Source organism: Canis lupus, chromosome 19 (genome assembly GCF_048164855.1).
Source record: "Canis lupus baileyi chromosome 19, mCanLup2.hap1, whole genome shotgun sequence".
NCBI classification, from domain to species: domain Eukaryota; kingdom Metazoa; phylum Chordata; class Mammalia; order Carnivora; family Canidae; genus Canis; species Canis lupus.
In genome coordinates this window covers 51,484,316-51,497,443 of record NC_132856.1, presented here as the reverse complement: position 1 = coordinate 51,497,443, position 13,128 = coordinate 51,484,316, and the positions used below count along the sequence as shown (strand labels likewise).

General features: G+C 56.7%; 1 protein-coding gene across 2 annotated transcripts; it reads left to right on the top strand.

Annotated features, from left to right (window-relative positions):
• The first annotated feature begins 4,613 nt into the window (after positions 1-4,613).
• On the top strand, positions 4,614-11,185 carry CNN1 (calponin 1). 2 transcript variants are annotated; one of them, XM_072787168.1, is made up of 7 exons: positions 4,614-4,775; positions 6,877-6,998; positions 9,097-9,163; positions 9,263-9,400; positions 9,585-9,695; positions 10,191-10,337; positions 10,421-11,185. In XM_072787168.1, the coding sequence occupies exons 1-7, from the start codon at positions 4,713-4,715 to the stop codon at positions 10,664-10,666; spliced, it is 894 nt and encodes a 297-aa protein (XP_072643269.1). In that variant the 5' UTR covers positions 4,614-4,712; the 3' UTR covers positions 10,667-11,185. The 2 variants fall into 2 exon arrangements, with proteins under 2 accessions (XP_072643269.1, XP_072643268.1); XM_072787167.1 differs by lacking the exon at positions 4,614-4,775 and adding an exon at positions 6,047-6,204.
• Positions 11,186-13,128: the final 1,943 nt, after the last annotated feature.

The window sequence follows — 13,128 nt, the reverse complement described above, 5'->3', positions numbered from 1 at the left end:
CAAAGATCTGCCTCTGTGGAGCTTTTATTCTCAGAGGATGAGATAGATTTAAGCAAATAGGAGATGATAAGAAAAAGAAAGCAGGGGAAGGAGATAGTGGAGGGGGCTTTTTATTGATTTAATTTTTTTTGTTAAAGTACACTTAATATACCATGTTTTACTAGTTTCAGCTGTAAATTTTTTTTTTAGATTTTATTTATTTATTCATGAGAGACACAGGGAGAGAGAGAGAGAAAGAGGCAGAGACACAGGCAGAGGGAGAAGCACTCTCCACGCAGGGAGCCTGACGTGGGACTCGTGGGACTCGATTCCCTGTCCCCCGGATTATGCCTTGGGCTGAAGGCGGCGCTAAACCGCTGAGCCACCCGGGCTGCCTGTAAATGTTTGTTTGTTTGTTTATTTATTTACTTATTTTAATGACTTAAAAAAGATTTTATTTTATTTTTTTAAAAAGGATTTTATGTATTAGAGAGAGAGAAAGCACGAGGGGGGAGCGGCAGAAGGAGAGGGAGAAACAAGGATTTCTAGAACCCTGGAATTATGCCCTGAGGTGAAGGCAGATGCTTAACTGAGCCACTCAGGCGCACCCCCTCTAAAAATTGACTTTTTAAAAGATTTTATTTATTTATTTGAGAGAGAGAGGGCAGCCCAGGTGGCTCAGCGGTTTAGCTTGCCTTCAGCCCAGGGCTTGATCCTGGAGACTCGGGATCGAGTCCCACATCAGGCTCCCTGCAGGGAGCCTGCTTCTCCCTCTGCCTGTGTCTCTCGTGAACAAATAAATAAATAAAATATTTTTAAAAAGAGAGAGAGAGAGAGTCTGTGAGGGGGTAGAGGGTGTGGGGGAGGGGAACAGACTCCCCTCTGAGCAGGGAGACTGACTCCTGCTCCATCCCAAGACCCTGGGACCATGACCTGAGCCAAAGGCAGATACTTAATTGACTGAGCCACCCAGATACACCCCGTGCCCCACAGAAATGACTTTTTAAAGTGAAATTATTTTTAAGATTTTATTTATTTATTCATGAGAGACACAGAGAGAGAGGCCGAGGGAGAAGCATGCTCCAAGCTGGGAGCCCGACATGGGACTGGATCCAGGGTCTCCAGGATCAGACCCTGGGCTGAAGGCGGTGCTAAACCGCTGAGCCACCCGGGCTGCCCTGAAGTGAAAGTTTTTATGGAGGCGGACATGGTTACTAGCAGGTGCAAATACTTAAGTGAACAATTCCTTCATGCCTATCCTCTCCCAATCAGTCTAGGGGTGGGAGATGCTATTATTTTAGAGCAGGAGGTCAGGGAGGGCCTCTCCAAAGCAGTGACATTTGAGCAGAGGAAGTGAGGGAGAGGCCATGGAGGCATTCTTTGGAAATGTATCCACTGGAGGGGACTGCTAGTACAAAGGTCCTGAGGTGGGAGTGTGTTTGGGTGCTCAAAAATACGTGTCGAACGGGATCCCTGGGTGGCGCAGCGGTTTAGCGCCTGCCTTTGGCCCAGGGCGCGATCCTGGAGACCCGGGATCGAATCCCACGTCGGGCTCCTGGCGCATGGAGCCTGCTTCTCCCTCTGCCTGTGTCTCTGCCTCTCTCTCTCTCTCTCTCTGTGACTATCATAAATTAAAAAAAAAAAAAATTAAGAAAAAAAAATACGTGTCGAAGGATCTGGGAGCAGCAGGAGTGGTGTTGAGTGGTTTGGTCTCTCTGAACTTTGAGTTTCCTTGTCTGTTAAATGGGCCTGCAAGTTTCCACCCCAAGAGGGTGGCAGTGAGGATTAAATGGTTGTGCTTGGCACAGTGCCTGGCATGGAGTGAGCCCTCCAGAAACAGAAGCCATTATGAACAACAGCTTCTGCCTGTTTTCAGGAGAGGAAAGCTGGGTGAGAGGGGGCTGGCCGAGTGGCGCTGCCCAGACAGGCAGGGGGAAGGGGGCTGCCACTGTCTCCTGGAGACACCAAATACAGAGGTGTATGTGTGTGTGTTAGATGGCTCTGAAAGGCGCTAAGGTTTTAGGGGGTCTCCAAATACTAAGGTGAGGCAGAGGTTTTCTTTCATGACTATCCTGGACCGTTCGGGGCAACTCCATTTCTTACAAGATTCCACCTTTCATATATTTATTTATTTTTAAAGGTTTTATTTATTCATCTGAGACAGAGATACAGAGAGAGAAAGAGCATGAGCAGGGGGAGAGGCAGAGGGAGAAGCAGACTCCCCGCTGAGCTGGGAGCCCACTACTGAGCTCAATTCCAGGACCTCTGAGATCATGACCTGAACTGAAGGCAGACGCTTAACCACCTGAGCCCCCCAAGAGCCCCCCACCTTTCATTTAGATGGGAAAGGGAGGCACAGAAGGGCTGGGGCGAGGAAATACTAGACAGGAGCTAAGTAGGAGACTGCGCAGGGGGCAGCCAGTAATGGGGGAGTCCCCAGGGGCCGGGCCTGCGGATGGGATCAGCCCCGACTCTGCTTCTACCCCTATTAACCAGACAAAGACAGAAACGATAGACATCGAGTGAGAAAAGCAGTGACTTAAGAGGTGAAATAGAGACCCACAGATGGAGAGATCATGGAAAGAGACAGGGGACAGAGAGAGAGAGAGAGAAAGAGAGAGAGAGAGAGACAGGCAGATTCATAGACAAAGACAGAAAAAGAGTAGGCAAGGTTGAGACCGGCATGTGGCAACTTAGGGACAGAGCAGGAGATAGAGACACAGACCTAGAACGGGAGGGACAGGACAGACCCAGAAAGGGCCACCCCCTAGGGAGACCCCGGGCTGCCCCGTCGGGGGACGCGCCAAGAGCTCCCCCACCCCGCCCCCGTCGTGCCTGGGCCGTGACTTCAGAGTCCGCGCGGATTCTATAAATGGCCAAGCGGCCGCGGGCCGGGGGCGGAGCCGAGTGAGTCAGGGCCTCGCGTCACCGCAGGCCGCCCCGGCCAGGCCCCGCCGCCGGCCCCGCCCCTCCTCGGCCGCCAGGGGGCGCCAGCCACCTGCTCCGCCGAGGCGCGGGTTCTCACTTGCGCGGTAGCGGCTTGTGGCCCCGCCGGGGGCCGCTCAGCGTGGACGGGATCCCGGAGTCTGCGCGTTCGAGTCCTGGCTGCGTCACTGTCGTGCTGTGTAACGCCAGGCGGTGGGCTTCACCTCTCTGTGCCTCATATAGACCCCAACCCAGAAGGCTGTTGGGAGGAATGCGTTGACGACCCGATGCACTTAGAATATAGCAGGAGCTAATTGTTAGCTCATTCGATCTATTTTAGTCACCTTGTCCTTAGCATATTGGTTTAGCCCAGTGGTTCTCGAACAGGAAAGATCTGCTTCACACACACCCCGGAGGGGCATTCGGCAGTGTCTGGAGACATTTCTGCTTGGCAAGACTAAGGGGGTGCTCAAGGCATCTAATAGGTACAGGCTGGAGATGCTGCTTAAAGTCCTAGGAGGCCCAGGAGAGACTCCTCCACCCAGGAAGAATGATCCAGCCTTGACGTGGACAGCGCTGAGGGTGAGGAACCCTGACAGCCTGGTAGCATTAGGGACAGGGGTCTGGCTTCAAATTTTCTGTCACTGACTCTGTGTGACACTCGGAAAGGGATTCCACACCCCGTGCCTCAGTTTCCCCATCTGTAAAGTGCACATGATAACAGCATCCATTTCTGAGGGTGTTGTGAAGCATGAGTTGTTACAGGTATAGTACTTGTAACAGGGCCTGACATAAGGGGCTGCTGTCATTAGCATATCACAGCTGCACCCCTAGCATGTGAACACCAAATTAATTGCATGTCCTTAACGTATCCTCAGTATATGGCAGTTTGCTGACATGTCATCCAAGTGTCCCTAACATCGCCTTGACATAAGTGTCATGGTGTGGTCATGTCATCCACCTCTGTGTGGTCCAGGGGTGAGATCTGGCCAGATGGGGCTGTTTGCAGGTGTCCCTTCTAAAGCTCCCCCTGGCTGGGACAGGAGAAATACAGGGGTGTCCATGGCCTGAAACCTGCTAACACAGTGACTCCATGGCAACCCCACAGGTAGTTGGAGAGGATAATATCCAGGATCTCTGTTCCCCCAGATCCTTCTGAGGGGCTGGAAAGGACAGAGGTGGGGTGCCAGATGCTCATTGGAAATATTGCTGTTATCCTGAGGCCTTCCCTGGGCCAGGCACTGCATGCTGGACATGCAGTATCCATTAGTCCATTTTACAGATGTGGCAACAGAGGCCCACTATAGCCTGTTGGTGTCTGGAGTTAAACCCAGGATGGTGCTCACTAAGCTACCATGGACTGCAGAAAGAGGAAGAGAGATGACCTCAATGAGAGGAGAGATGGGCTTAGTGATGGACACAGAGGAAACCAGGAGGCCCAGCCAGAGGGCCAATGAACAGTGGAGGGTCAGGAAGGTTGGGAAAAGCTTCATCTCTTTTGAACAAGCGCCCCCCCTCCCGCCCCCCAAATAATAACCCAGGCTGCCCCCCTAGGTGGAAACAATGACACAATCAGCTCCCAATACCAAGGCCCTGACATCACGGGGGGAGGGGCGGGGGGGAGGGTGGCCGAGGTGGGGGGTGCCCCGCCCCTTGGCAGGCCCCTTTGGCCAATGGGAAGGCCTTGGAAGAGGCCCGGGCCGCCTCCGGAGCTTCAAAAACGTGTGAGGAGGGAAGAGGTTGCAGACGGAGCCTAGCTGCTGCCTTGTCCTCGGCACTACTGCCACCCGTGCCCACCACCAGCCAGCATGTCCTCTGCTCACTTCAACCGGGGCCCCGCCTATGGGTTGTCCGCTGAGGTCAAGAACAAGGTAAGGCTCCCGTCTGTGGGCTGTCAGCTGAGGTCAAGAACAATATAGGGCCTCTGCCTGGCCCACACACCCTGGCAGGCCAGAGGCCCTGCTCTTGGGGTTCCCTGGACCCCCTCTTGCCTATCCCGTGTGACTTGGAATCAGAGAGGGAAAAAGGACAAATCTAGGGTCGGGACTGCCTTATTCCCCATCCTGAGCATCCCAGAGCCCTCAGCTACTGTTGGGGGACAGGTAAAATGGAGGGCACACAGGCAACCACGGGTAAACTGAGGTGATCTGTCCCCTGTAAAGACCCCCACTTGATCAGAGTCTCCTGTTAACCCGTCCCCTGTTCCTTTTGTGTTCCTGGGGGGCTGGGAAAGGACTCGATTTTCCTCACACACACCCCCATCTCAAAAAGAAACCGGGGAGTGCTTGAGAGTTGGGGTTCTGGGGAAGTGAGGCCCACATGGCGAAGGAGATCCTGAAGGGAGAGGGAGACAGCCGGGAGGTCAGAGACTGAGCATTAGGGACCTGGCAGGGGTCTCCTAATTTTGTGCTGGGAAAACATCCGGGTACCGCCCTTGTGCTATGGATCGCTAAACTGAGGTTCAGAGAGGAGAGGCGAGTAGCTAGGGTTCGACATAAGGGAGTTGCAGAGCTAGGATCCTGGCATCGCCCTCCGCTGCCACCCGGCCACCAAGGCACACACATCCCGGAGTCGGGTTCAGCTTCTCGGGGGCAGCGAACTTCAACTCACTGGAATGCTCCGTGAGCGCTGCCAGGACAGGAGTCCCAGCCCCATTTGACAGAGGGGAACATCGAGGGCCGGGGGTGGCTTTCCCCAGCGTACAGCGAGGAAGCGGGGGAGCTGGCATTGGATCCTGGGTCGGGGGATCCTCGCGGCTGGAGGAGGGGGCTGGGGGGGCGGGTGCTCGGGCCCGGGCGGGATCCCGGCGCCGCCCCCCTCCCCCCGGCGCCGGCCCCAGAGCCGCGCGAAGCCGCCGCGCCATATAAGGCGGCCTCGGGGAGCCCGGCCCGCGGGGCCGCGCTATATAAGGGCCGGTTTGCTTTATAAAGCCGGGCTGGTGGGGAGGGGGGCGGCAGGGCCGGGGCCAGGTGAGGGGCCTCCCCCTCCTACCTCCTCCTCCTCCCCCAGGGGAAGGGGCAGCTCCGTCCCCTCCACCCGCAGTCTCGGAACCTGTCTGGGCTGGGGCGGAGGGTTCTGGAGAAAGGGAGGTGGGGGGGGGGCGGGGGGCAGGATGGAGAAGGGGGAAGAGAGCGAGAGACGCCGAGCTTCTGGGAGCCTGAGACTTGAGAGGGACGGATGGGGAGGCTGAGCCAGGAGCCAGATAAGACCGAGACAGGGGATGGAGAGGCCGAGAGAGAGGAGACAGAGGAGCCCCGAGCCCCACCCCCCAGCCAGACACAGGGAGATGGGGACAGGAAGGCAAGGCCGAGGAAGGACAGCTGGAGCTGGGGAGACAGAGACAGAGGGTGCGGGGATGGGGGGGCGGGGAGAGAGAGAGAGAAATACCACCGAGCATGCATGGGGCCAGGAGTAAGACAAAGACAAGTGTGTCCTGTCCTCTGTCCTGTCCCCTCCCCCTCCTCCCCGGAGCCTCCAGCCAGAGCCACAGCCCAGAGGATCAGGACCTGGAGAGACACTGAGGCAGACAGACCTGCAAGACAGAACAGTCCCCTGCAAGGCAGTACTCAGAGCCACGTCCTTAGGGCTCCTCCTCCCCTGCCTGAGGCGCCCAGGCTTCCAGCAGGGGGGTGGGGGGGCAGGACCAGGGGAAGCTAAGCCCCAAGTTTGGCCTGGAGGGGGAACCAAGAGGCCAGGCACCACCCCTCCCAGCTCTAAGTACCCCGCTCTCCACCCCCCTTGTCTGCATTCTCTGGTGCCAAACCTCAGAATGTCCGGAATGGCCCCCTGGGCAGGTGCCACCTCAGTCCTGGCCCATTGCCCACTTCAGCCCCCCCATGGACGCTGGAGCAGAATTGCCTTAGTTGGGAAGGGATGAGAAGACCAGGCCTAGGGAACCTCAGATTGGGTCCCTGGAGCCAACTCTGCTCCCCACTCCATCCTTACCACCTTCTCTGTGTCCCCCATCCCCAGCTGGCCCAGAAGTATGACCACCAGCGAGAGCAGGAGCTTCGAGAGTGGATCGAGGGGGTGACTGGGCGCCGCATTGGGAACAACTTCATGGATGGTCTCAAAGATGGCATCATTCTTTGCGAGTGAGTGGGGCAGACTTTGCCTTGGGGTGCCCCCAACCTGGGCATTCATCTTTACCCCCTCAACCCTTCAAATAACTATGAGCTCAGAGCTGGGTTAGGCACTTGATATCTGAGACCTTGAAATAGCATTGGCACAGCAACATTGTGCCCATTTAACAGGAAAGAAAACTGAGGCCCAGTTAAGTAAAACATATCGCCCAGAGGCCCATGCTGTTCTGACAGAAATGACCAGAATCTAGGCTTGATCACCATGCAGACAGGGCAGGCCCATTTATGGCCTCCAGAGTTCCAAGAAAGAGAGGTCACAGCTAAAAGGCAACAAGGCAACATTGGCTGTTCATTGCTGGCTTGGTGACACGAGAGTTATGCCACAGTAACTTAAGTAGGCCTGGTTTTCTACTCTTCTCAGAACTTAAATCACCAGGAGGAATGAAAATCCACACAGCTCTGAGCCCTGGTTCCAGAGTCCACAGCGACACTAATACTGGATCCAGGACCCTGAGCCCAGTAGGGTCCTGTCTGCATCTCTGAGTCTGACCCAGGACAGGGTGACCGTGATGGCCAGAGAGTGCCTTTTGGGAAGCTTCCCGAAGGTGCAGCCTTACCAAGATCTAGGTGCTGGAAAGGGCAGAGTGGGGGGATCTTATTCTAGCATACCCACTGGGAATAAGGAATAGGGAGACATTGTGATGTTTCTAGCTCAGACAGGATTACCCACCCACTCAGTTATTCATTTGTGCACCAAGAATTTATGGAGCACCTGCTGTGTGCAGGTCTAGGCACTGGGGATAGTGAACAGAACAGATTTAACTCTGAGCTCACATAGAGCTTGGGTCCTCATGGGGGAGATTGATCAATCCATGAAAAAACCCCATACTTGCCTGTGGAGGGAAGTGCCATGGGAAGAGTCAAGGGGGAAAGGATGGAGGGCTGGGGTGGGGAAAAGGTTTGCTGCTTCGTAGAGAATGGTCTAGGAGGTCTTTCAGAAGAGATAACATTTGAGCAGAATCTTGGATGAAGTGAGTGAGGGAGCTGGGAGGGCATCTGAGGAAGGAGTGAGCCAGGCAGGGGGTAGGGTATAGGGAGAGCAGCAGTGCAAAGGCCCTGAGGTGGCAGCAAGCATAGTGTGTTCAAGGAACAGCGAGGAGAGATTAGGGGAAGTGGAGGGAGTTAGCTGGGGGCCAGAAGTTGTAGGGCCTTTCAGTCATGTTAAAGGTTTTAGGATCTTTATTCTGAAGGGAAACCGGGGGCGGGGGGCACTTTTGATCTGGGGAGTAGCTGGAGTTATTTGGAAAAGGCCATTGTAGCTATGAGGGTCTGCAGGGGTCGAGGCGGAACCTGGGAGCCACAGGGGGCCCCTGCAAGAGCCCAGGATTGAGGTTCAGACAACTCAGAGCAGCATGGAGGTGGCAAGGAGCCAGGGGCTTCTGGATGTCCTCAGAAGGCAGAGCCAAAGAACCCGCTGAGGGGTTGGGTGTCGAGGAATGGGAGAACCGAATAGGAGAGTCAAGAGCAAGTCTGAGGGTGAGTAGGATGTGTTTACTGAGCCTGGGAGGATGGAAAGAATTGAGGTGGCAAAAGTGGGTGTCAGGAGTCTGGGGTGGGGTGCCTTTGAGATGCCAGGTAGGGAGCTGGATTGGATGGAGAGTGAGAGGCCTGGCTGCGGGGAAATGCTGGGGAGTTGTTGGCATATGGGTGGCATTTTAAAGTCAAGAGACTGGAGGAGCTCGAGGGGGTGAGTGAGGCCAGGGAGGGAAGTTGGGGCCCTGAGCTGCGGGCTCTCCACAGTGCAGTTGCCCCTAAGGGACAAGGAGACTGAGATGCAGTTGCCAGGGAGAGACTCCCGCATAGCAGAGATGAGGGGACTTTCCTCTAGAGACCGGAGTCCAGCTCCTGGGCTTACTTTCCCGTCTCAGTCTTCCCTGGGTGTGCAGGGGATCCCCACCGGGGTGGATCAGGGGGCTTTGGCTGAGCTGGAGGTGGTAGGAAATGGCAAAAATTGACCAGTAGCTGTCATCCTGACCCCTCTTCCCCTGGGGTTGGGCGTGGGTGCTGAGGGGAGCTCACCTTTCCCATTGCCCTCCCCGACGCCTTATAGGTTCATCAATAAGCTCCAGCCAGGCTCCGTGAAGAAGGTCAACGAGTCGACCCAAAATTGGCACCAGGTGAGCCCAGACATCCTTTTTAACTCTTCCCACCCCCACCTCGCGCCCCCTCTGCTACCCCCCCCCCCCGCCCCGCTAACTTCTGCCTGCCCCCTCCAGCTGGAAAACATCGGCAATTTCATCAAGGCCATCACCAAGTATGGGGTGAAGCCCCATGACATTTTTGAGGCCAACGACCTGTTTGAGAACACCAACCACACCCAGGTGCAGTCCACCCTCCTGGCCCTGGCCAGCATGGTAAGTGTGGCTTGGAGGGGGGTCTGGCGCAGGGGTGCGGGGCTGTGGACAGTCTGAGCTGCGAGTGGAGCCACTTGTGCCCCCCGAGTCCGGTGGAGGTGGCAGGGGGAGAGCAGGTGCCAGGAGGGGACAGTGTGGCCTGGAGGTTCTCTAGTCGAGTCCCTGCTCCCTTCGCCCTCCCCAGGCCAAGACGAAAGGGAACAAGGTGAATGTGGGGGTGAAGTACGCAGAGAAGCAGGAAAGGAAATTTGAGCCCGAGAAGCTAAGAGAAGGACGGAACATCATCGGGCTGCAGGTACTGGCCCCTTCCTCACCTGGGTCCTGCCACTGTGCTGAGCGGGGAGGTCAAGGAGGCCAGGAGGGCACCCAGGTCCCTGCAGGCTTTGGGGCACAGGATATTTGGCTTTAACGCAGATGTATGCTGGGCACCGTGCCTGCCATTTTCGGTACACTAACTTACTTCTCCGACAGCTCTAAGGAGTGGGTGCTGTTATCCTTACACCCTTTACACCGATGAGGAAACAGGTACCCAGAGAAGCTAGGTCAGTTGCCAGGACTGTCTGGGTAATAAGTGGCGGGACTGGGACTCGAACCCTGGAAGTCAGGCCCTGGTGCTCTGAGCCATTTACAGCTCCTGTGACATGCCTTCTCTGGGCCTCAGCTTCTGGAGCCTGAGAGGGGAAGCAGCGCCTCGCTGGAGGGCCGAGCAAGTTTCTGCTGACATGTTATGTCTCATGGCCCGTGGTGAGGCTCTGCAAGCCTTGGGATGATTCTCCTTCTGGCTTCCTAGATGGGCACCAACAAATTTGCCAGCCAGCAGGGCATGACGGCCTATGGCACCCGGCGCCACCTCTATGACCCCAAGCTGGGCACGGACCAACCCCTGGACCAGGCCACCATCAGTCTGCAGATGGGTACCAACAAGGGAGCCAGCCAGGTGTGTGTGGGGACCTTGGGAGGCTGTTGGAGGTGCCCCTGCCCTCCACTGTCCCCACAGCCTGACTGATCCACCCTCTACAGGCCGGCATGACTGCACCCGGGACCAAGCGACAGATCTTCGAGCCAGGGCTGGGCATGGAGCATTGTGACACACTCAACGTCAGCCTGCAGATGGGCAGCAACAAGGGGGCCTCACAGCGGGGCATGACAGTGTATGGGCTGCCGCGTCAGGTTTATGACCCCAAGTACTGCCTGACGCCTGAGTACCCAGAGCTGGGCGAGCCTGCCCACAACCACCACCCACACAACTACTATAACTCTGCCTAGGGCCCTGGGCACCCCCCCCCCCGCCTTCCCCCCAGGGAGGCTGGCTGCTGCTCTTGGCAGGGCTGAGCTGGCCCTGCCGACCCCCTCCCCCTGCATGGCGTCCTCCAGCCCCCTGGCACCTGCCTACAGGGTTAGCATTCGGGGGGACAGACTGGGGGGCGTGTGGGGGGGCAGGGGGCCCTCCTCCCTGGAGCGCTGCAGGATCCACCATCGAGCCGGGTGTTCCCAACAGCACCCAAAGGACGCACTGAGCAAAGCTACCCCAGCTGTCCCCCCACTCCCTCACAGGTGGGTACCCCAGGACAAGAGGTCCCCCCCAAGCAGAACCCCCAGAGCCCAGGCTCGGCCTGCCCCCACCCCATTCCCACAGTGGGAGCAAACTGCATGCCCAGAGACCCAGCGGACACACGCGGTTTGGTTTGCAGCGACTGGCATATGTGGATGTGACAGCGGCGTTTGTTAACGCGAGCACTTTCTTTTTCTATTTCACTGGAGCACAATAAATGGCTGTAAAATCATTGTCTCAGGGCTGCTCTGTCCTGGAGCCTGGGTGGCTCTTGCACACGTGCAAACAGCCTTGCTTAGATACACTCCATCTCCCACATGCACATTGTCACAGGCACACACAAAAACTTATGAGATACACATATAGAGCTCACAGCCACCTGGCTGGACCCAGGACAGGAACTCACAAACAAAATCTGCACTCACGCATTACTTTGTGTATATGGTATGTGCATACTCTGCAGCCTTAGGCACACATACATATTCCCCCTTCAGATATACACATACAATACGCACTCCCACTCAGGACACATCAACACACACCTTTGCACACATACGCAATATCGACACATACATGCTCAGCCCTCATGTGCCTTTCTGAGAAGCCTGTGGGTTGTGAAAAAGAGCCCAAGCACTGGGACAGGCTAGATGGGATCACGGTCCTGCTTCCCACTAGCTGGGTCACCTAGGGCAACTCACCCTCCCTAGGCCTGTTTTCCCCCTCAGGAAAATGAAGACAGGGAGCTTCCAGGGGACATGGGGAAGCTAAAAATGAAACCATGCCTCCAGACAGGATGACATTTGGCACTGATCAATGAGAATGGACAAGCCGAGTCCTGGAGGCCGGTGTAGGCAGGTGGAACCGTTTCACCCTGAAGTGGATTGTGGGCGGGCGGCGGGGGGGGGGGGGGGGCACAAGGCAGTGGAGGATGAGCACATTGGGGGCCCAGAGCAATGGCCCTTTAAAGACTGGCACAGAGCAGGTGAGTAGCAGACTGCCTGGTGCGGTGGCCCTGTGTGCCCGGCTCACTCTCTGCCCTCTGCGTAGGGCTGATTCCCAAGCTTGGCCTGCCAGCCCAGGGCCCCAGGAATGTGTACAGCCCCAACTTCCCCACATTTCAGAGGGGATCCTGTCCTCCCCGGGATGTGGGCCCTAGCTGTCCTAAGGACAGGATGCAGCCATGCCGGAGTAGGGGGGTGGGATGGGGTGGTGGTGGTTACAGAACAGGGGTCCCCCTGCTTTCCTCGTAATAGGGGATGAAGCTGGAACACAGGGACTTGCAGAGACAGACACCAGAAGACCCGCATGCACAGACGCACACAGCCCCTGGGGCCTCGTAAAAGGGATTCCAGGCGCTCTTGGCCTGGCTAGTGCAAGTCCTGCTCCCCCAGGGCCGGCATGGGGAAGCTATGCTGAGGAGGATCCATGCCTGGCCCAGGGCCCTGCCTCCTCGGGAAAACAGCACCATATTAGCACTTGGCTTGTGTGACTGGGGTAGGCGGGCCCTGGAAGCCGGAGGCATGAGCCCCCTTTCTGCTGGACCCCTGAGGACACCCTCCACCCAGGCGCCTGTCCACGGCTCTGCCTATGCCCGCTGGTTCCTGCCTGGGCCAGAGGACCTTAGCCAGGACTTTGGAGGCGGATGTGGGGACAGCAGGAAAGGGCATGTCAGGGCAAGGGGCACATGCCAGACCCAGGGCCTAGTGGCCAAGGCTTTCAGCCAGCTCGACATCTCCCTCGGCTGTTCACACCCCTTACTGCCCTGAGTGGGTCTCAGCGTCACTCAAACCCAGGGACTGTGCTAGGCCCCTGTAGCCTCAGTATGGCCCCAGAAGGTTCCATTATCCTTCCTGCAATACTAACAAGGAATGCAAAGCGCAGGTCACCTGCTGCCCTGGCTCGAGGCCAGATGCAGGTGCTGATCAGCCCCGCTGCCAGAGCATCGGGACCTCCATAACTGTAAGGCCGTCTGAGGGCACCATACAATGCACAGGTGTTCACCAACAGCCAGGTTTTTTTTTTTTTTTTTTAATTTTTATTTATTTATGGTAGTCACAGAGAGAGAGAGAGAGAGAAAGAGAGAGAGGCAGAGAAATAGGCAGAAGGAGAAGCAGGCTCCATGCACCGGGAGCCCGACGTGGGATTCGATCCCAGGTCTCCAGGATCGCGCCCTGGG